Genomic DNA, 20,989 nt, shown 5'->3' on the forward strand with positions numbered 1-20,989 from the left:
CAGATCCTGCCCCTTTTTGGTCAGGGCTCTTCCCCACCTCCATCAGAGGGCCAAGCGGCCGGGGCTGTGACCCCACGAGATAAGCCAAAAGAGGTTGGCAGCGCTTGAGCCCAACCCTGCAGCGGTCACCAGCACGGAGTGAAGATGAGATTGAGCCGTGAGACTCTTGCTCTTCTCCGAATCAGGCCTTGGGGCAAGGAGGACTGCCCTCAAACAGAGCCATCAATATGACCATGGGGTCGTTGGTTCTTGTAATATCCTACAGTTCTCTGACCACATACGAACCTGCAACACATGGGTACTAGGAGATGAACGCGTCTTCCTGGTTTTCTTCATTCATCCTACCCTCGGCCTATCGCGGCAGGATCAGAGCTGGGCTCTGGAACCACAAAGATGAAGACGTGGGCCCTGAATGGGAGGTGCCCACTGTGTGGGTGGATAGCAGGTCCCATAGTCCCTCATCCCCGCCTCAGGAGCCTTTTTCCTGACCCTGGCCATTACTCTGACGCTCAGTGCTTTTATAATAAACCTTTTTTTGTTGAAGTATAAGTTAACACAGAGAAAAGTGCACAAAGCACAACCATGTAACCACTTAACAGATCAAGAAATAGAACTGTTGCTATTCAATCACCCTAGCTGCAATTCTGTGTCCAGAAACGTGTGGGATAGGGGCAGAGTGAGGGGAGGAGGGAGGTGGGCATGAAACCACTACACTCCTGGCCCCAGGCCTGCATTTCCATCTTTATGGCTAGGGATGTGATTCCCCAAATAGAAGCCTGTTTTCTCGGGTGCTTCTCCTTGTCCTCAAAAGGCAGCAATCTTGACTACCTCGGAAGCCTTCTAAAAGGATTACAAGTGAGGAGGAGTCAATCTGGGGTGCTGGCTAGAGCCTCATTTGGCTGTCCGGGATTGAGGGACAGGACAGAAAAGTCTGGAACCTGGAGGCGACTAAAGTAACCGTGAAAGACTACAACTCCCATCATGCTCTGGGGCAGCGACGCCTGCGCATTGAATGCCGGTTGCCCATGCGGCCCTAGGGCTGGGAGCGCCGCGCTGCGCCGCGCTCCGCTTCGGGGGAGGCCATGGCGGAACCTTCCCAGGCCTCTACCCCGGCCCCTGCCGCGCAGCCCCGTCCGCTTCAGTCCCCAGCCCCTACCCCAACTCCGACTCCTACCCTCAGCCCAGCTTCGGCCCCGACTCCCGCTCCCACTCCGGCACCAGCCCCTGCCCCAGCTACAGCCCCAGCCGGGAGCACAGGGACTGGGGGGCCCGGGGTAGGAAGTGGGGGTACCGGGAGCGGGGGTGATCCGGCTCGACCTGGCCTGAGCCAGCAGCAGCGCGCCAGCCAAAGGAAAGCGCAAGTCCGGGGGCTGCCGCGCGCCAAGAAGCTAGAGAAGCTAGGGGTCTTCTCGGCTTGCAAGGTAGGGGCGGGGCCTGGGGTAATAGGGGGCGGGGCTTGGGGCATCCTAGGGCTTGGGTGGGAATGGAGGCAAAGCTGTGACTGGGGAGCGGCTACGCTTCCCCGGCTTACACGCTTATTGACTGATATTTCTGCTTCCAGGCCAATGAAACCTGCAAGTGTAATGGCTGGAAAAACCCCAAGCCCCCCACTGCACCCCGCATGGACCTGCAGCAGCCAGCGGCGAACCTGAGCGAGCTGTGCCGCAGCTGTGAGCACCCTTTGGGTAAGGCAGATAGTACCCGTGGAACTGGGGTTGGGAAGCTGGAGGTGCTGCGTCCTGCTTGGACAGGACCACACAGTTTCATCTCTGAAAGACAGAAGATGCCTCCTAAGGAGGAATTGGGCCGGGAGTGTGTATGCCCCAAGGAAGCAGAAAGGAAACCTGCCACCACAAGAGACAAGAGGCCCCCCAGGGCTGACATAGGAGCAGTCAGTCTCATTGCCCAGTCACACTGGTCAGAGGGACTGAGGATGTGTCTTGGCTGGCAATAATGAGGAGGGGGAAGTCCTGTTGATTTTTTTCTGTCAGTTTTTCCCAACTACCACTTATTCTTACAGCTGACCACGTGTCCCACCTGGAGAACGTGTCGGAGGATGAGATTAACCGGCTCCTGGGGATGGTGGTGGACGTGGAGAATCTGTTCATGTCTGTTCACAAGGAGGAGGACACGGACACCAAGCAGGTCTATTTCTACCTCTTCAAGGTGAGCTCCCTTCAAATGAGAGTGTGAGTGGGCGAGATGGAGGCTGGGAAGGTCTGCGGCTCTGTGCTCCACTGATCTCTACCCCTCCCTCTTCCTGCAGCTCCTGCGGAAATGCATCCTGCAGATGACCCGGCCTGTGGTGGAGGGATCCCTGGGCAGCCCCCCGTTTGAGAAGCCTAATATTGAGCAGGTGGGATAAGGAAGGTGGTAAGAGGATTGAGGGCATCTTGGAGGAGCGGGGAGCCTGTGTTATCTGCCACCCATCTCCTGCCCTGAGAGCAGGGGAGAGGTTCGGAGAAAGGAGGATGCTTTGTGCTAACCTCAGGGTGGGTATGGAGGTGGGAGGGAGTATAATCTCTCCTGACAGCTCCAGAGCGAAAGCCCCAGAGAGCCTGCCCTCAGGAAGCACCTTACTTTTGGATAAGAAGGCCATGCTAGCTGCTCACACCTCCTCCTATTTTTTTCCCTTCCCCTCCCCCCCAGGGTGTGCTAAACTTTGTGCAGTACAAGTTTAGTCACCTGGCTCCCCGGGAGCGGCAGACAATGTTCGAGCTCTCAAAGATGTTCCTGCTCTGCCTTAACTACTGGAAGCTTGAGACACCTGCCCAATTTCGGCAGAGGTCTCAGGCCGAGGATGTGGCTACCTACAAGGTCAATTACACCAGGTAGGTCCAGCCAGGGATAGCATGGGGGGAGGCTTGTAGGCGCAGCCTGAGATTGCTTTCTGCTCTCCCTTACCACCTCCTGCTCTTGCAGATGGCTCTGCTACTGCCACGTGCCCCAGAGCTGCGATAGCCTCCCCCGGTATGAGACCACTCACGTCTTTGGGCGCAGCCTTCTCCGCTCCATCTTCACGGTTACCCGGCGACAGCTGCTAGAGAAGTTCCGAGTAGAGAAGGACAAGCTGGTGCCCGAGAAGAGGACCCTCATCCTCACCCACTTCCCCAAGTAAGGCTCGTTCTGGCTCATCAGGACCTTGCACCATGCTCACATCCTCCCTGTTGTCCCCTTTTTCCAGGGGGGCTTCCTGGATTGGTCCTTCTTCTCCCTCCATGAACCTTCTGGGATCTGGACCTCTACCTGGGCTGCTTGCCCAAGGCCCAAGTGTAATTCACTATCTTTGCCTGTTTGTATACTGGTGTGGGGATGGCAGGTATACTGCCCGAGTGCTGGTCCTGCCCCTGCCCACCCACCTGGTAGGCATGACTACCTGTTTCCCGTGGGGCATGGACACATTTCAGAATCCGTCTCACCACAGCATTCCAAGAAACCACAGCTTACACTTGAAGAGAAACCAATTTCCACCTCTGTTCTAGTCCTTTGTGTTAAGATTTTTCTCTGTTTTGCCACACCGTCTTTTCATTTTAAACATGGTTCACAGGTATCCACAGATTTCCACGTGGTGCAGTGGTAAAGAATCCACCTGCCAGTGCAGGAGATACAAGAGATGGGTTTCGATCCCTGGGTCAGGAAGATTCCCTGGGCATGGCAACCCACTCCAGTATTCCTGCCTGGAAAATTCCATGGACAGAGGAGCCTGGCAGGCTACAGTGTATGGGGTTGCACAGAGTCGGACTCAACGGAGCAACACACACACACACACAACCCACATACACACACACACCACATCACACACATACACACCACCCCCCACACACACACCCACCCCACACACACACCACACCACACACACCCCCCACACATACCATACCCACATATACCCCCCACACACACACCATACCACACCCACATACCCACCCCTCACATACACACTGCACACCACACACACACACACACACACACTCACCCCACACATATATACCCCACATACACACCACACATACGCACCACACCACACACATACCCACGCACACATACCACACCACACCACACACACACCCCACATCACACACACACCACACACCACACACACACACCACACCACACCACATACACACACACCCCCCACATACACACACACCCCACATACACACCCCACACACACATCCCACACACACCCCACATCCCCACCTATACACACACACCCCACACATATACACCCCACATACACCACACACACACACACACCCCACACACACATATACACCCCACATACACACCACACCACACACACCCCACCCATACACACACACACACCCACACACCCACACCCCACACATATACACCCCCCCCACACACCCCACATACACCCCACACACCCACCCCACACATACACACCCCACATACACCCCACACCACACACACCCCCCCACACCCTACTCCACACACACACACACTCTCTCTCTCTCTCTCTTTCTCTCTCTCTCCTGTTCAGAAAGCCTCTCCTGACTGATCCAGACCCTCCTATGCTCCTCCAGCCACCAGGTGGGAGTAAGAGGTAGCAGGAGAGGGTAGAATCCCATTTTGATACTGAGGCCCAGCGTGACTGGGTGCCCTGCCTGGTGCGCAGCACAAGATGGATCATTTCAGACCTTGTCCCCCTGTACTCCTCACCATGGCATCCTGGGCCTCTGGTCTCTTCTGAATCATCCTGTCCTCCTATCTTCAACGAGGGGCTCCCAGAGCACCGAGGTCATCTTTGTCTCCCAGGTCCCTGAGGGCAGCCTCCAGTCCCTGTGTCTGGCCCAGGCTGCTCCCTCGGTCGGAGGACAGAGTTGTGGGACAGATTGTACCTTCCCCACAGATTCCTGTCCATGCTGGAGGAGGAAATCTATGGGGCAAACTCTCCAATCTGGGAGTCGGGCTTCACCATGCCGCCCTCAGAGGGAACACAACTGGTACCCCGGCCAGGTACGTGCTGCACACAGCAGGCTGTCTGCTTGGCCTTCCTGGCTGAGCTCTACGCCTCTGGGGGAGGAGGGGCTGCGACTGGTAGCAGGGGGGAAGTGCAGGAGGGCTTGACAGGAGTGGGAGAGCCAGGCTGTCTTTGCGGGACACACCCTACCTTTGAGCTCCATCCCGGTTGTTTGCATCTTTCACTCTCTCAGCTACGGTCAGCGCTGCAGTTGTTCCCAGCGCCCCCATCTTCAGCCCCACCATGGGTGGGAGCAGCAACAGCTCCTTGAGCCTGGATTCTGGAGGTGCTGAGCCCATGCCAGGTGGGTACTTGACCCCTGACCTCCACCCCTTGTCTCCCCCAACCCCCCTGACCCGGCCTCTCTTGCTGTGCCTGGGAGACCTTGCCAACCCCCTCAGCAGGCGAGAAGAGGAAGCTCCCAGAGAACCTGACCCTGGAGGATGCCAAGCGGCTTCGTGTGATGGGTGACATCCCCATGGAGCTGGTTAACGAGGTCATGCTCACCATCACCGATCCTGCTGCCATGCTAGGGCCCGAGGTGGGCAGCCCAGCCTACCAACCCATTGGGTGGGGGCTCACCCCCCGAGACCCTGGCTCACCACCCCCTGCTCTGGTGCCCAGACGAGCCTGCTGTCGGCCAACGCCGCCCGGGACGAGACTGCTCGCCTGGAAGAGCGCCGAGGCATCATCGAATTCCATGTCATCGGCAACTCGCTCACACCCAAGGCCAACCGGCGGGTGTTGCTGTGGCTGGTGGGGCTACAGAATGTCTTCTCCCACCAGCTGCCGCGAATGCCCAAGGAGTACATTGCCCGCCTCGTCTTCGACCCGTAGGTCCCTGGGAGAGCCCGACCCCAAGCCACCCCCCACTGCTCCCTAGGCCTCTTCCTCCATCCCTGGGGAATTCTTGCTCCTTAGTTCCCAGCATTGTGTGCAGCTCTGGCCTCTGGGGTGGTGGGTTCCTGGGGAACATTCGGGGGACGGGTAAGGCCTGTGACCTGAGCTCTCTCCCCTCAGGAAGCACAAGACTCTGGCCTTGATCAAGGATGGGCGGGTCATTGGTGGGATTTGCTTCCGCATGTTTCCCACCCAGGGCTTCACAGAGATTGTCTTCTGCGCTGTAACCTCCAATGAGCAGGTCAAGGTGAGTCTATGCTCGCCCCCAGTGTGGGTGGAGGTCAGGGAGCTCCCGGTCCCAGCTGCATCCCACCCCCTGCTTCTGAGTCTGGACAAGGTCAGAGCAGCACAATAGTGACACAACTGCCCTCAAGCCTTCTTTTAAGGGCCCGACACTTCCTCACATGCCCACAAGGTGGCAGTTGTAATTTGATAACTGAATTAAGAAACACCTGTCAACACAGGGGGCCCAAGAATCAGTAACACTTGTCTTCTGCTAGTTTTATTGAGATGTAACTGACGTGTAGGACTGTGTAAGTTTAGGGTGTACAGCCTGATGCTTTGACTTATATACATCATGAAACAACCACAGTGAACATCTATCATCTTATATAGGTACAAAATGCAAAGAGCAGAGAAAAAATGCTTTTTTCTTTGTGATGAAAACTCTTCAGATTTATAGTAACAGTTTTAAATGGATCTGTGTTTCCTTCATCACAAGAACACGTACATGCATTGGAGAGTTGCTAATTTTTACAACAGTCCCGCTCTGGGTGGTTGTCCTGTCTTCTGTCCTGTCACAACAGGCCGACTAGTAGCGTCCCCGGTTTGTCTTATCTATTTTTTAAAATGGTGTGGCTACTTTATTTTTTATTTTTATGTTCTGGTTGCACTGTGAGGCTTGCCAGGTCTTAGTTCCCCAACTAGAATCAAACCCACACCCTTGGCAGTGAAAGCAAGGTATCCTAACCACTGGACCACCAGAGGATTCCATGATTCTCCCATTTTCCATAACCCAGATCTGCGTGGTGCCTCTGGTCCTAACATTTGTGGAAGACAGGGTGTCTCTTTGGGGTTCAGATGTCATGATGAGGGGGGCCTTTGTGATCCCCTCTCCTCTTTCCTCCAATTCTGAGGCCCAGGGACTGGGAACTAGGGGCCTGTGGACCACAGCTTCCTGGTTGGGTTTAGATCCAGGCTCTCCCTGCCATGGCTGGTCACCTGACCTGGACATATTTCCTGACATAGCTGAGTTTCAGTTTTTTCTTCTGTAAGATGGAGGTAATGATAGCTGTTTCATGGGTTAACTTGAGGATTGCTCTGTAAAGAACCAAGCATCGCACCTGGCCTGGAGTAAGCGCTTAGAAACCCAGCATCCTTCGCTTTTCTCCCCATAAGCTCCCCTTCCTCTGCCGGCCGCCTTTCCTCCTACCTGACTTGGATCCCCTGGCTGTCGCCACCCCCTTTCCAGTCGGCTCCCTCCTGTCCCTGCCCTCCTCTCCCCACCCTCCTGAGACCTTTCTAGTCTAGGCCTGCCTCCTCCCGTCTGATGAGCTCTGCCCCCCTCCCCTGCAGGGCTATGGCACTCACCTGATGAACCACCTGAAGGAGTATCACATCAAGCACAACATTCTCTACTTCCTCACCTACGCCGACGAGTACGCCATCGGCTACTTCAAGAAGCAGGTGACCCTCACCTCACTCTGCCTGGGGTCAGGGGTCATTCTGTCTCGCCCCCGGTGTGGGTGGACTTCAGTCCCCTGTTCCATCCAGCACCTGTGGGGAAGTCCTTCATGCCTGTCTTTCTCCCTCCTGCTGCTGCCCCAGGGAAGAAGAGGCAGCTGGGAGAGCTGGGAAGTTCTTGGGGCGGGGCACAGTGGGCGGGGGGGTGTCAGGAGGGGCCGCCGGCCTGGAAACGTTCCAGGGACAGATTCAAGCTGGAAGAGCCTTGCTGATGGGTTGGTAGTAACTCTCCGCTCCCTAGGGCTTCTCCAAGGACATCAAGGTGCCCAAGAGCCGCTACTTGGGCTATATCAAGGACTACGAGGGTGCAACACTGATGGAGTGTGAGCTGAACCCTCGAATCCCCTACACGGAACTGTCCCACATCATCAAGAAGCAGAAGGAGGTGCGTGTGCTCACATGCGTGTCTCCATGGGACTCTCCGTGAACGTGCACCTGAGTAAACACGTCTGTGGGTATAGAGATGCATATATACCTGCTCGTGCACACGTGAAGTGGGGCTGGCCAGTGTCTTGGCTCTTGCACTGCCTCGAGGGGCAAGTGGGGGAGCCCTCCCTGCCTGTGGCCAGAGAGGCTGGTTGCTGGAGCCGGGTTGGCCTCTCAGACCCTTCCTTCCCTCAGATCATCAAGAAGCTGATTGAGCGCAAACAGGCCCAGATCCGAAAGGTCTACCCCGGGCTCAGCTGCTTCAAGGAGGGTGTGCGCCAGATCCCTGTGGAGAGCGTCCCTGGCATTCGTGAGCAGGGGGTCTTGGCACGGGAGGGGGCGTGCTGTTCGGGGTGTGGATAGGCATTCTTAGGGGTGTTCTCCCATTTTGCAGGAGAAACAGGCTGGAAGCCACTGGGGAAGGAAAAAGGGTGAGTGTTGTGTGGAGGGAGCGGACAGTGTGGGGCAAGGGCGGCAGAGGGCCCAGCAGCCTCAGACTCGGCCTCTCTCGCTCCAGGAAGGAGTTGAAGGACCCTGACCAGCTCTACACAACCCTCAAAAACCTGCTGGCCCAGATCAAGGTGGGGAGACCAGGCTCTCTTCTAGGGGTCCCTGTGCCAAAGGCTGTGGCTTTCTGACCAAGGGTGAGGGGGTGGCAGTCCTGAGTCGGGCAGGGGCACAGTGGATCTGGCCCCAGTCTGACTGTCCTCTGTAGTCCCACCCCAGTGCCTGGCCTTTCATGGAGCCCGTGAAGAAGTCGGAGGCCCCAGACTACTATGAGGTTATCCGCTTCCCCATCGGTGAGGACCCTTCCTTCCAATCCCTTCCTCCCACGCGTGCCCCAGCTCCGGCCCTCCATGGCCAGGCAGCCTCTCAAAGGCGTGCCCTTCTCTCTTGCTGCCTAGACCTGAAGACCATGACAGAGAGGCTGCGCAGCCGCTACTATGTGACCCGGAAGCTCTTTGTGGCCGACCTGCAGCGGGTCATCGCCAACTGCCGCGAGTACAACCCCCCGGACAGCGAGTACTGCCGGTGCGCCAGCGCCCTGGAGAAGTTCTTCTACTTCAAGCTCAAGGAGGGCGGGCTCATTGACAAGTAGTCCAGCCTTGGACCTCAGCCTCAACGTGGAATGTCTCCCCCTCCAGTTCTGATCTCATCCCTGGGGTGCCCCTGTGCCCAGGTCCCCCTCTGTCTGAGACACTCCAGCCTGGGGCCCTCCAGCCCCTGATCCTGCAGCCCTTTCTGGGCCCTGAGGCATCCCCAAGGCTGCAGCTCTGTCCCACCCTTCATCATGTCTGAGCTTGGGAATGGGTCTCCCTGGTCTGGGAGCCTCTAAGCATGGCTGGTGGCCAGAGGATAAACGCTGCCCCGCCCTGGTGGCCCCCCCTCCCCGTCCTGATCTGATCCCCCGTCCCCACACACACATACACACACTCCCCACAAGCGATACAGCTTTGGAGTCCTGGGCCTTGCTTAGATCACTGGTTCCTCAAGGGCAGGATCCCCAATTTTAGCTTGAGTGAGGGGGCATCAGGGCTTGGGAGCTCAAGCTGGACTGAAGCGGCCATGCCTCACCCTGCACTGTTCTGTTTGTCCCCTAGGGGTAGGGGGCATGGGGACCATTCATTTCCTGGCATTAATCCCTTCGAGGGAACAATAAAGTTTTGGTTTTGTTTTGTCTTGTGTGATGGTTTCCTCAGTAAAATCCCCTGCTGACCCTGTTCCGCCAGTATCCCCTGCAAGCTGGGGCTGGCCTTCCCAGCAAGCCTCAGGCCCGTCCCATTCCTGTCCTGCACCCCCAGTGGCGATGGGACCCGCCAGGCTGCACCCCCGACTTCTCCCTGCTGGCTGCTTCTGGGGGAGGGGCTGAGCAGGACCCAGGCTGCTGTCCCATGTGGTCAGCAGCATTTCTCTTCCCCTCACTGCCCACCCTCACCCCGCACCACCCCCCAACCCCCGGCCCCCAGAAGCACAGGATTTATTTTTCTGAAGGGCGTGGCAGGGAGATTCCTAGGTTGATCTTTGCTGGGCTGGCTCCTCCCCTCAGTTTCAGTTTCCATTTCCTTCTCTGCAGAGCCCAGCAGCATTTGGGCTGAGCGGGCAAAGCTGCAGCCGAGACAGACCCTGTCAGCATAGCCGGGGCTGGCTTGGTTTGCTCCTACCCAGCTCAGGTTCCGGGTAGGTCCCAACGTTGCCCTGCCCCCTTCTCCCTCAAGTGGGAAGGAGTTCCCACCCACCCCACCTCACCCCCCCGCCCCCCCGCCCTGCACTAGGAGCTCCCCAAACCAGATGGAGCTAGCCAGGAAGGGGGAGTGGCTCTGACAGGGGCTGGGCCTGGGAGGGAGCCAAAAGGATCTTCGGGTCTGAGCTCCCTGCCATTTCCAGAATGGAGCTGCGACCCTACCAGTGGGAGGTGATCATGCCCGCCCTGGAGGGGAAGAATATCATCATATGGCTGCCCACGGGCTCTGGGAAGACCAGGGCAGCTGCTTATGTGGCCAGGAGGCATTTAGAGACCGTGGACGGAGCCAAGGTGGTTGTATTGGTCAACAGGGTGAGTGTCCTGCCCTCCCCACACTGTGGTTTCTCAATTCCTCAGGTAACCTCTCAGGAGCCTCCAGAACTCCAAAGTGGCTGTGACTATCTCAGTTTCCCTGTCTCTTCACCCACTCCAGAAGCCAGCTATGTGCCGAGGGGTTCACCTGGCTCCACCCCCATCCCCCAGACCCTCATCTAGCTTCCTCTCCCGTCTCACTCTCCACCCCCAGGTGCACCTGGTGACCCAGCATTGTGAGGAGTTCAGCCGCATGCTGGAAAGACGCTGGACCATCACAACCCTGAGCGGGGACATGGGGCCACGAGCTGGCTTTGGCCACGTGGCCCGGAGGCACGACCTGCTCATCTGCACGGCTGAGCTGCTGCAGAAGGCACTGGCCAGCCCGGAAGAGGAGGAGCATGTGGAGCTCAATGGTGAGCGCTGTGGGCAGGGGGAGAGGGTGCGCCCGAGGCACCCTGCCTCGGGAACCCCAGGGCTCCTATTGTAGTAAAGGAACACTTTATAGAATGAGGAATTCCCCATTCATCAAACCCCAGCATACACCCCAGTAGAAACAGATCTAGCTAGAGTGCAGGATCCCGGGCAGGTCGCTCGCCCCAGCTGAGCCTTAGTTTACTAATCTGTAAGATGGAGGTAAATTGTCCCCACCTGGCCCGTTCTCTTGGGTCCAGGTGCAGGCTGTGGAGGGGGGAGGGATTCTCAGATGAGCTGTGAGGACTGCGTGAAACAAAGTTTATGGGAAGAAGGGCTGTGCAAACTCAGGTCATAACCTTCCCTTGTGCGCCCCCAGCCTTCTCGCTGCTGGTGGTGGATGAGTGTCACCACACGCACAAAGACACCGTCTACAACATCATCCTGAGCCAATACCTGGAGCTTAAACTCCAGAGGACCCGGCCGCTGCCGCAGGTGCTGGGTCTCACCGCCTCCCCAGGCACTGGCGGTGCCTCCACGCTCGAGGGGGCCATTGACCACGTCCTGCAGGTCAGCTTGGCCCCTGTGACCCATCCACCCTGCCCTAAACCATGCCCATCAGCTCTCCCCAGGCTGCCCCTGGCGGGGAGGGTTGGGGCCCCTTCCCCACCTAAGTGCTAGCCTCACGCTTAGAATAATCTCCCAAGTCCACTCTGGCTTATAAAGTCCCTCATGATCGAACCCTGCCTACCTCCCACCTTCATTTCCTGCACCTTCTTCTCCCTGCCGCCCCCGCCCAACTCCCACTATTCTGACCTTCTTTCTGTATCGTGAGCATGTCAGGCGTGTCCTCATCTCAGGACCTTTGGCATCTGCCACTTCGTCTGCCCTGAGTGTCTTTATCCTGGATTTCACCTGTCGGTTCTTTCTCATCATTCAGGGAACAGCTTAAATGTCACCTCTTCAGAGTTTTCCCTGATCATCACTGCACTGTTCCATACCAATTTGATTTTTTTCAGAGCTAGTTAACACGACTTGAAATACCCTCATTCTGTTACTCTTTACTTGTTTATCATCTGTCTCCCCAAGTCCAGTGTAAGATGCTCTATATCCCCAGGAACTAGAACAGCACTGGGCGTACAGCAGGGGCAATAGCTATTTGTTTTTGTTGTTGTTTTGTTTTTAAAATGTACTTATTTATTTTTGGCTGCATTGGGTCTTCCTTGCTGTGCACAGGCTTCCTCCTGATGCAGAGAGTGGGGGCAACTCTTAGTGTGGTATTCTGACTTCTCATTGCAGTGGCTTCTCTTTTTGCAGGGCACAGGCTCTAGGTTCGTGGGTTCAGTAGTTGTGGCTCTTGGGCTCTAGAGCGCAGGCTGAGTAGTTGTGGTGCAAGGGTTCAGTTGCCCTGAGACATGTGGAGTCTTCCCGGACCAGGGATGGAACCCAAGTACGTTGCATTGGCTAGTGCGTTCTTAATCACTGGACCACCATGGCAGTCCACAAGATATTGGTTGAATACATGAATCCCCATTCCTGATGGCCCTGCCTCAGCCCACCCTGCCCCAAAGCTCTGCCCATTGTCCCCACAACCCCCCCCCCGCCCATTCCAATGAACCCCTCTCTGTTGCCCCAGCTCTGTGCCAACCTGGACACATGGCGCATCATGTCACCCAAGGACCATTCCCCCAAGCTGCAGGAGCACAGCCACCAGCCCTGCAAACAGTATGACCTCTGCCACAGGCGCACCCAGGTACGTGGAGGGAAGGCCGGGGCCAGGGGTGGGGTCTGGTGTCAAGTTAGGGCACCTGGGGTTGAGCTCTGACTCCACCCTCACCAGCTATATGGTTCCAGGTTATTTGCTTTTGTCTCAACCTCCATTTCTCCTTTCCATGAAATGGGGCAGATACAGCCCATGTCCTCAGCCTGCTGTTTGTTTAGACTCAGATGCCACCGTGGGGGAATCTCTCAACACCCTGGGCACAGTCTGCAAACTGTAAAGCCGGTAGGCGCTTTGTCCTGAGGCTGTTCCAAGCTCGCTCATGCAGTGCAGACACTGTCTGGTGTCTGCTCTGATGGGGCTGGACAGGACTAGACAGACATGACTGTGCTCAAGCCAGAGGTCAGGGGTACAGACAGAGCAGGAGCGGGCTGCAGGACCCTGACTCCTGCCTCCAACCAGGACTCCTCCACACTCCAGCCGGCCTCCCTCTGGGGCTGGCTCCTCTCCAGCTCTGATATGCCGGCAGTAGCAATGCAGCTTCACCCAGAGATCAGCTTCCCCACTAGGTGCCCATTCCCTCTGTGTGTTTGGAAATCCCCTCATACCCTCACTCTTCTCGCCCAGGACCCCTTTGGGGACATGCTGAAGAAGCTCATGGACCAAATCCACGATCACCTGGAGATGCCCAAGTTGAGACGGGACTTCGGGACGCAGACCTATGAGCAGCAAGTGGTGGAACTGAGCCAGGATGGTGAGGGGGGCGCCCTAGGGGAGGGCTGGGAGGTGGGGCGATCCGGGGTGGGGCCAGCCTGGGCGGAGCCTTTCGGGGGGTGGAGTCTAGGCGGACGTTGACCCTGGAGGGGCGTGGCCACTCAGATCCTATGCACCCAACCCTCCTGCAGCGGCTGAGGCTGGGCTCCTGGAGCAGCGGGTGTACGCGCTTCATCTGCGTCGGTACAACGACGCGCTGCTGATCCACGACACGGTCCGCGCGGTGGATGCCCTCAACACGCTGCGGGATTTCTACAACAGGGAGCGCACCACTAAGACCCAGATCCTGCATGCCGAGCGCTGGCTGCTGGCGCTGTTTGATGGTGAGGCTCGCAGCTGAACTAGAGGTCAGAGGTCAGTCAGGGCACAGGTCCCACCATGGGTGGGAGAAGTGCTAATGAGGGTGAAAGTGAAAGTGAAGTTGCTCAGTCGTGTCCGACTCTTTGCGACCCCATGGACTGCAGCCTATCAGGCTCCTCCATCCATGGGATTTTCCAGGCAAGAGTGCTGGAGTGGATTGCCATTTCCTTCTCCAGCGGATCTTCCCAACCCAGGAATCGAACCTGGCTGGGTCTCCCGCAGTACAGGCAGACACTTTACCGTTTGAGCCACCAGGGAAGCTAATGAGGGTACCGGGGCCCTAATTTTCTAACCCAAAGCCAAGGTCGAGGATATGATAAAAGGTAATATGCCCTCGTTTGTGAAGGTTTGAGTGGGTGTAAAAACTAATTCATGTTTATGACAAATATTTTTTTAAAAAACCATTTAATTGGGAACTGTCCTTGAAAGTTTGGGATGTGTGGTACCTTTAAACTGGGAAAGTGAGGTGGTCAGAGGGCAAAATGTAAGACTAGACGAGGCCTCAGCACAAGCTGGAAGGCAAGGATCCTTCTGAAAAGACCTGAGGTTGAGTCAATCCCAGGGAGCAAAGATTAGCATGAAAAGATCCAGGGGCATCTGGGTAGCTGGGCTGAAGAGGGGTGCTGGATGAGGTATGTGAACAAAGGATTCTGCACTGTAAGCCCCTGATGTAAGGCTGGCAGCCCTCAAGCCTGGGCAGGCAGAGAGAAGCCAGGGTGACAAGGAAAGAACTGAGCTGGAGGCCAGCCCCGGTTCTGCTGAGACTCCAGATTGGTTACTGAGCGTGGTCGCTCTGTAGTGTCGTGTCCAACTCTTTGCAACCCCATGGACTGTAGCCCGCCAGGCTCCTTTGTCCATGGGATTCTCCAGGCAAGAATACTGGAGTAGGTTGCCATTCCCTTCCTCAGGGGATCTTCCTGACCCATGGATCGAACCTGGGTCGCCTGCATTGCAGGCAGATTCTTTACTGTCTGAGCCATCAGGGCAGCCACCAGGGCAGGCAGAGGGTATCCTTAAATGTGCTTTTGGTGCTGTTCAGGGGAATTAGGCAGGAGCATATATCCTCAGGGCTTCCCTAGTGGCTCAGACAGTAAAGCGTCTGTCTGCAATGCAGGAGACCCGGGTTCAATCCCTGGGTTGGGAAGATCCCCTGGAGAAGGAAATGGCAGCCCACTCCAGAATTCTTGCCTGGAAAATCCCATGGACCGCGGAGCCTGGTAGGTTACCGTCCATGGGGTCGCAAAGAGTCGGACACAACTAAGCGACTTCACTTTCACTTTTTCATATATCCTCAGGCACCCCTCCCCACCCGACCCCATACTCCTGTAATGTTATCCCTATGAATCCCCCACCCTAGCCATGCCTTGCCCACCTCCAGGCCTCTGTTTTGGGCTTTTCTGGCAGACCACAAGAATGAGCTGGCCCATCTGGCAACTAGCGGCCCGGAGAACCCGAAACTGGAGGTGCTGGAAGCGATCCTGCAGAAGCAGTTCAGGAGCCCTGACAGCCCCCGGGGCATCATCTTCACCAGAACCCGCCAGAGCGCTCACTCCCTCCTGCTGTGGCTCCAGCAGCAGCCAGGCCTGCAGACAGTGGACATCCGGCCCCAGGTGTTGACTGGGGCTGGGAACAACAGCCAGAAGACTCAGATGATCCAGATGACACAGGTGTGGGCTCTTGGGTTAGGGGCTTACAGTGCAGAATCCTTTGTTCACATAGGGGAGGAGCTGAGGGTGGGGGAGTTCCCTAGAGGAGAAAAGAAGGGGACAGAGTCTTCACCGAGCAATGGGGGACTGATTATCTCTAGGGGGAGGGCAGAGAGCTGGGGCAGAGACAGAGACCCTAAGTTCCCTAGTGCTGAAGGTTCCCCAAGTCTGGAGGTCTCTGGGGGAAGAGATGCAGAGGCTTGGGGAATCTATGGGGACAGGCGAGTGATGTCCTCAGAACAGAGAGTCAGGGGCCTGGGATCCCTTGCATGAAAAGAATAGGTCCTGAGAGCTCCTAGAGTAGAGGGGCAGGGACCTTTGGGGACTCCTAAGGGAGATGGTCCATCCTAAAGGAAATCAGTCCTGAATATTCATTGGAAGGACTGATGTTGAAGCTGAAACTCCAATACTGTGGCCACCTGATGTGAAGAACTGACTCATTTGCAAAGACACTGATGCTGGGAAAGACTGCAGGTGGGAGAAGGTGGGAGACAACAGAGAATGAGATGGTTGGATGGCATCACTGACTCAATGGACATGAGTTTGAGCAAGCTCTGGGAGTTGGTGATGGACAGGGAGGCCTGGCGTGCTGCAGTCCATGGGGTGGCAAAGAGTTGGACATGACTGAGTGACTGAACTGAAGGGAGACAGAGTTTAGATGGTTACCTGGGAAGATGAGCAAGATCCTGGAGGGTACTTGAAGATCGAAGTGGGAATTCAAAGTTCCTCAGGAAAGGGACCAAAGTTGTGAGTAAAAGGGCCAAACCAGGAGAGGCTGAGCTAGCAGGATGGTTGGACTGAACCTACATCATTTACCATCTTCTTTCTCTTCCCCCACCCCACCATCCCAGCGGGACCAGCAAGAAGTAATCCAGAAGTTCCGGACTGGTACCCTGAACCTCCTGGTGGCCACAAGTGTGGCAGAGGAGGGGCTGGACATCCCCCAGTGCAATGTGGTGGTGCGCTATGGGCTCCTGACCAATGAGATCTCCATGGTCCAGGTGCTCAAAGCAGCCCTCCCCCAACCAGCCCTCAAAGGATGCTGTGTGTGGGACCCCAGCCCCACTTAGGTTCCTCTGTTTTCTCTTTCCCCAGGCAAGGGGCCGGGCCCGGGCCAGCCAAAGCGTATACTCATTTGTGGCAGCCCAAGGCAGTCGGGAGCTGCAGCGGGAGCTGACGAATGAGGCTCTGGAAACGCTGATGAAACGGGCAGTGGCTGCTGTGCAGGCGATGGACCAGGCCAAGTACCAGGCCAAGGTTTGTGGGCAGCCTGAGTACCCTGAGGGGAAAGAGGCTGAGGGCGCTCTGCCTGGAAGGTCTCTGACTACTCACACATACACTCCCTGGGTCCCCCTTCCTCTGGGGGCTAACCTGGCCCACCTGGGAAAGGTAGAGGCTGGAGGCTGGGGGTAGGGCTGCCAGGGAAGGCAGTGGCTGTTCTCCAAAATGCCTTGGGAGCAGGCCTTATCCAGGGCTTTGAATTTACCCTTATCACCAAATACTCCGTCTATCTGTGAGAGCCGCCTTACAGCCCTTCTGGAACCAGTGTAGTGGAGCGTGGGAGTGTAGTTGCCCAGTTGTGTCCGATTCTTGTGACCCTATCGACTGTAGTCCGCCAGACATCTCTGTGCATGATGTTCTCCAGGCAAGAACACTGGAGTGGATAGCCTTTCCCTTCTCCAGGGGATCCTCCTGACCCAGGTCTCCTGCATTACAGGCAGATTCTTTATTGTCTGAGTCACCAGGGGACTCCCTTCTGGAACTAGAAAGGGGGAAACAAATAGACACATCCACAAAATAAGCCCAGAACCAGGACTGAAATGAGTTCCCCTGAGGTAGGATCACCAATATCCAGGCTTGTTCAGGATGGTCCCCGTTTATTCTGTTCAGTTCAGTCCCGTCGCTCAGTCATGTCCGACTCTTTGCGACCCCATGAATCGCAGCACGCCAGGCCTCCCTGTCCATCATCAACTCCCGGAGTTCACTCAAACTCACGTCCATCGAGTCAGTGATGCCATCCAGCCATCTCATCCTCTTTTGTCCCCTTCTCCTCCTGCCCCCAATCCCTCCCAGCATCAGAGTCTTTTCCAATGAGTCAACTCTTCACATGAGGTGGCCAAAGTACTGGAGTTTCAGCTTTAGCATCATTCCTTCCAAAGAAATCCCAGGGCTGATCTCCTTCAGAATGGACTGGTTGGATCTCCCTGCAGTTATTCATGATGTCCCATGTTAGATTCCCTGGTAGCTCAGCTAGTAAAGAATTGCCTGCAATACAGGAGACCCTGGTTCAATTCCTGGGTTGGGAAGATCCCCTGGAGGAGGGCATGGCAACCCACTCCAGTATTCTTGCCTGGAGAATACCCATGGACAGAGGACCCTGGTGGGCTACAGTCCATGAGGTCACAAAGAGTTGGACACAACTGAGCGATTAAGCACATGTTAGATTAAGTGAAGCCACTTTGCAGAAAATCCTCCAAAGTAGGGGTAAATATTCAGCAAGAAAGCTTGCTTCCCTCCCATAGTTGTCCCCACCCCCATATTTTTTGCCACAGAGCTGCTTCTAACAGCTCCAGGAATGGTTGAAGAAGTCCCTTCTGGCTGCTAATGATCTGAGGTCTTTGGGAACCCTTTGCCCCCTGAAAGCATTCCTGGGGTCAGGTCTCTCTGGTCTCAGCCATGCCCAGTGTCCACTCCCATCTCAGATCCGGGATCTGCAGCGGGCAGCGTTGGTCAAGCGGGCAGTCCAGGCAGCCCAGCGAGAGAGTCGGCAGCGCAAGTTCCTGGCGGAGCAGGTGCAGCTCCTCTGCATCAACTGCATGGTGTCCGTGGGCTACGGGAGTGACCTACGGAAGGTGGAGGGTACCCACCACGTCAATGTGAACCCCAACTTCTCGTGAGAATTGTGGAAGGGGAGGTCGGGATGGGAAGAGGGGAAAGAGGAAGGGGCATAATGGGGGATGAAGAATCCCTCCCATCCAGACAGTGCTTTGAGAGTTTGGGAGGCTAAAGAGCATTTTAACAACTACCAAGTACGCATTTTCACAATAGTCTGATTAGACAGGTCTTATTACCCCATTTTACAGGTGAGGAAACAGAGGCCCAGAGAAGCTAAGTGACTCGCCCGAGTCCCTACAGCCACTGTGTGGTCGAGCAAGAGCTGGAATTCAGGATGCCAAATGCTGAGAGGCCACAAACTGGCCCCTTGGTCCTACCTACTTTGAAGACATGCTAATGCTATGCTATGCTAAGTCGCTTCAGTCGTGTCCGACTCTGTGCGACCCCATGGACTGCAGCCTACCAGGCTTCTCCATCCATGGCATTCTCCAGGCAAGAACGCTGGAGTGGGTTGCCATTTCCTTCTCCAACTTTGAAGACATGAAGGGGGCTAATTGTCCCCAAGCCATCCCCTTGTCTTCTACCTTAGAGGGTGACCTTCCCCTATCCTCCATCCACTCATTATTTATTAGGCACCTGCTGTGTGCCAGGCCACAGATCACAGTTTCTTGAGGAGGTAGCATTTCGACTACATCTTACCTTGAAAAAGGCACTGGGTTGGAATGTGTGTGGAGGTTAGGGCGATGCAATGGGAGTAATTGTGATTGACATAAGTGGAAGAGGTGGTGAAGGAAGAGATTCTGGAGGAACACAGACTGGCCCGTGGAGGACCTTGAAGGTTGGACCTGAAAGTTTAGCCTTTGTCCTGTAGGCAGTGAGGAGTCTGGGAGGGATTTTTGAGCAAGGGCATGGCAGGGTCAGATGTACATTTTTAGAGGATCACTCTGATGGTGGGTGGCAGGATGACATGGGGTTGAGAAGAAGGGTGGAATGGGATGGAAGGATGGGTCAGGGAGAGCTGTTGGGAGACTGTTAAAATCATCCAGGCCTGAACTTGGGCAGAAGAGGATGCCAGGGAGGCAGCATAGGCAGAGCATAAGGAAGACAGGGTTTCCCAGCCCTGGGAAGTCTCTGTGCCTCTTGACAGGCAGAAAGGCCCAAGGCCCAGGAGGAGGCTCTGCAGGCAGGAGGGCATGAGACCTGGGGTTGGGGTGGGAAGTGGGGTCTGTGAGGGCTGTGGCCACCCCCATTCCTTTCCAGGATCTACTACAACATCTCAAAGCAGCCTGTGGACATCAACAGAAGTTTCAAGGACTGGAGGCCCGGGGGTGCCATTAGCTGCCGGAACTGCGGGGAGGTGAGTGCTGGGGCCGTGGCCCTCGCTCTAGTCTTGAGAAGTCCTCAGTCTGAGAGAGGGGGCCCAGTCTCTGCTATCAGGTGCCCTTACTGGGAGGGAGGAGACCACCCTGCCCCAGGACCTCCCAATCTGGGGAGCTCCCCAACTATGGTAGGGAGACCACAGTGTCTCAGGCTGAGGTGGGAGACACAGGCCCAGCATGCGTGGACCCCAGCTGGAGAAAAGAAGCTGAGGACAGAGACTCAGCCCTGGCCATCTCTCTCCTCTCCCCACAGGCCTGGGGTCTGCAGATAATCTACAAGTCAGTGAAGCTGCCAGTGCTCAAAGTTGGGAGTATGCTGCTGGAGACACCACAAGGGCGAGTCCGGGCCAAGAAGTGGTCCCGCGTGCCCTTCACTGTGCCTGACTTTGACTATGTGCAATATGCTGAGGGCCTGGCGGGCCTCTCTCTGGACTGACTGACTTGTCCTGCAATGCCCAGTACAACCTGCAGGGGGCAGAAGAATCCACAACAGCCACCATCTCCTGGGCAAAGCCTGGGTCCAGCCCCTCCCACAGGAGTCACCAATTCCTGACTACTGGCTGACCAACCAGCCACAGAGGAACCCCGGGCTCCCAGGCTGGCTTGACTCCTACACTGAGGAAGCAGCCGGAGAGCCACAGCTCATCCCAGATCCCCTCATATGTACATACACACCTTCATATACACTGGATGGAACTGGGTGAGGGGTGTGGGGCAGACCTGAGGCAGGAGAATGGCCACCCTGACTAGGCATCATCACGGTTCCCCTTCAACATTCCTTCCCTGCCAAGGCCACTTCTATTTTTTGAGATTCTCCATAAATTAAAAATAAAGAAGTGGAAAACGTGTGTAGAAAATGTGTGGTATTTGAAAAACAGATGTGTGAGGTATAATTGATATTGCTGTACATATTTGTAGTGTATGATTTGATAAATTTAACATATGTACACTCTTCCACAATCAAGGTAATGAACATTGCAGTCACTCTCAAAACTTCCTTGTTCCCATTGTAATCTTCTCTTCCCCTTCCTTGTCCACTGATCTGCTTTGTGCTATATTTCTAATGATAAAAGCTTTTTTTTTTAACACCCCTCTTTATGGCTCTCATGTAACCTTTATTTGGACAGAGCATCAAAAGTCTAAATTTGAGAGTCATCAAGAATGTGAGGCTTTCTCACCTCTTCCACCCCATAATAG

At 55.8% G+C, this 20,989-nt stretch overlaps 2 protein-coding genes across 9 annotated transcripts; both read left to right on the forward strand.

The window, feature by feature from the left end:
- Positions 1–1,035: 1,035 nt before the first annotated feature.
- Positions 1,036–9,726, forward strand: KAT2A (lysine acetyltransferase 2A). Of its 4 annotated transcripts, XR_015147599.1 has the most exons (19): positions 1,036–1,421; positions 1,562–1,685; positions 2,021–2,166; positions 2,267–2,356; positions 2,650–2,831; positions 2,923–3,114; positions 4,871–4,977; positions 5,175–5,285; positions 5,386–5,522; positions 5,606–5,814; positions 6,002–6,128; positions 7,157–7,234; positions 7,457–7,567; positions 7,866–8,009; positions 8,246–8,360; positions 8,445–8,481; positions 8,568–8,631; positions 8,766–8,850; positions 8,956–9,726. XR_015147599.1 is itself a non-coding variant. In XM_086357668.1 (18 exons), exons 1-18 carry the CDS (start codon positions 1,083–1,085, stop codon positions 9,147–9,149), a joined length of 2,517 nt encoding a protein of 838 aa, XP_086213794.1. In that variant the 5' UTR covers positions 1,036–1,082; the 3' UTR covers positions 9,150–9,726. The 4 variants fall into 4 exon arrangements, 2 of the variants coding, with proteins under 2 accessions (XP_086213794.1, XP_086213795.1); XM_086357668.1 differs by lacking the exon at positions 7,157–7,234 and having other exon boundaries at positions 5,383–5,522; XM_086357669.1 differs by lacking the exon at positions 7,157–7,234.
- Positions 9,727–10,080: 354 nt separating this feature from the next.
- DHX58 (DExH-box helicase 58) lies at positions 10,081–20,649 on the forward strand. Of its 5 annotated transcripts, none has more exons than XM_086357673.1 (13): positions 10,081–10,228; positions 10,436–10,604; positions 10,819–11,020; positions 11,398–11,588; positions 12,655–12,771; positions 13,366–13,492; positions 13,644–13,835; positions 15,277–15,539; positions 16,430–16,579; positions 16,674–16,835; positions 18,281–18,471; positions 19,674–19,770; positions 20,046–20,649. In XM_086357673.1, the coding sequence occupies exons 2-13, from the start codon at positions 10,437–10,439 to the stop codon at positions 20,226–20,228; spliced, it is 2,043 nt and encodes a 680-aa protein (XP_086213799.1). In that variant the 5' UTR covers positions 10,081–10,228; position 10,436; the 3' UTR covers positions 20,229–20,649. The 5 variants fall into 5 exon arrangements, 3 of the variants coding, with proteins under 3 accessions (XP_086213799.1, XP_086213797.1, XP_086213798.1); XR_015147600.1 differs by lacking the exon at positions 10,081–10,228 and adding an exon at positions 18,662–18,905 and having other exon boundaries at positions 10,425–10,604; XR_015147601.1 differs by lacking the exon at positions 10,081–10,228 and adding an exon at positions 18,662–18,905 and having other exon boundaries at positions 10,425–10,604; positions 18,281–18,370.
- The last annotated feature ends 340 nt before the right edge of the window (positions 20,650–20,989 follow it).

The sequence above is a fragment of the Bos grunniens genome, chromosome 19 (assembly GCF_055505025.1).
Source record: "Bos grunniens cultivar Pamir isolate PY7600 chromosome 19, Bosgru_T2T1.0, whole genome shotgun sequence".
NCBI lineage: Eukaryota > Metazoa > Chordata > Mammalia > Artiodactyla > Bovidae > Bos > Bos grunniens.

Bases quoted from the DNA above. Each gene is read 5' to 3' on its own strand.
- KAT2A (XM_086357668.1), top strand. From the start codon at position 1,083: ATGGCGGAACCTTCCCAGGCCTCTACCCCGGCCCCTGCCGCGCAGCCC. The intron at 1,422-1,561 runs GTAGGGGCGGGG...TTCTGCTTCCAG, and splicing joins GGGTCTTCTCGGCTTGCAAG to GCCAATGAAACCTGCAAGTG. The intron at 5,286-5,382 runs GTGGGTACTTGA...CAACCCCCTCAG, and splicing joins AGGTGCTGAGCCCATGCCAG to CAGGCGAGAAGAGGAAGCTC.
- DHX58 (XM_086357673.1), top strand. From the start codon at position 10,437: ATGGAGCTGCGACCCTACCAGTGGGAGGTGATCATGCCCGCCCTGGAG. The intron at 11,589-12,654 runs GTCAGCTTGGCC...CTGTTGCCCCAG, and splicing joins CCATTGACCACGTCCTGCAG to CTCTGTGCCAACCTGGACAC. The intron at 19,771-20,045 runs GTGAGTGCTGGG...CTCTCCCCACAG, and splicing joins GCTGCCGGAACTGCGGGGAG to GCCTGGGGTCTGCAGATAAT.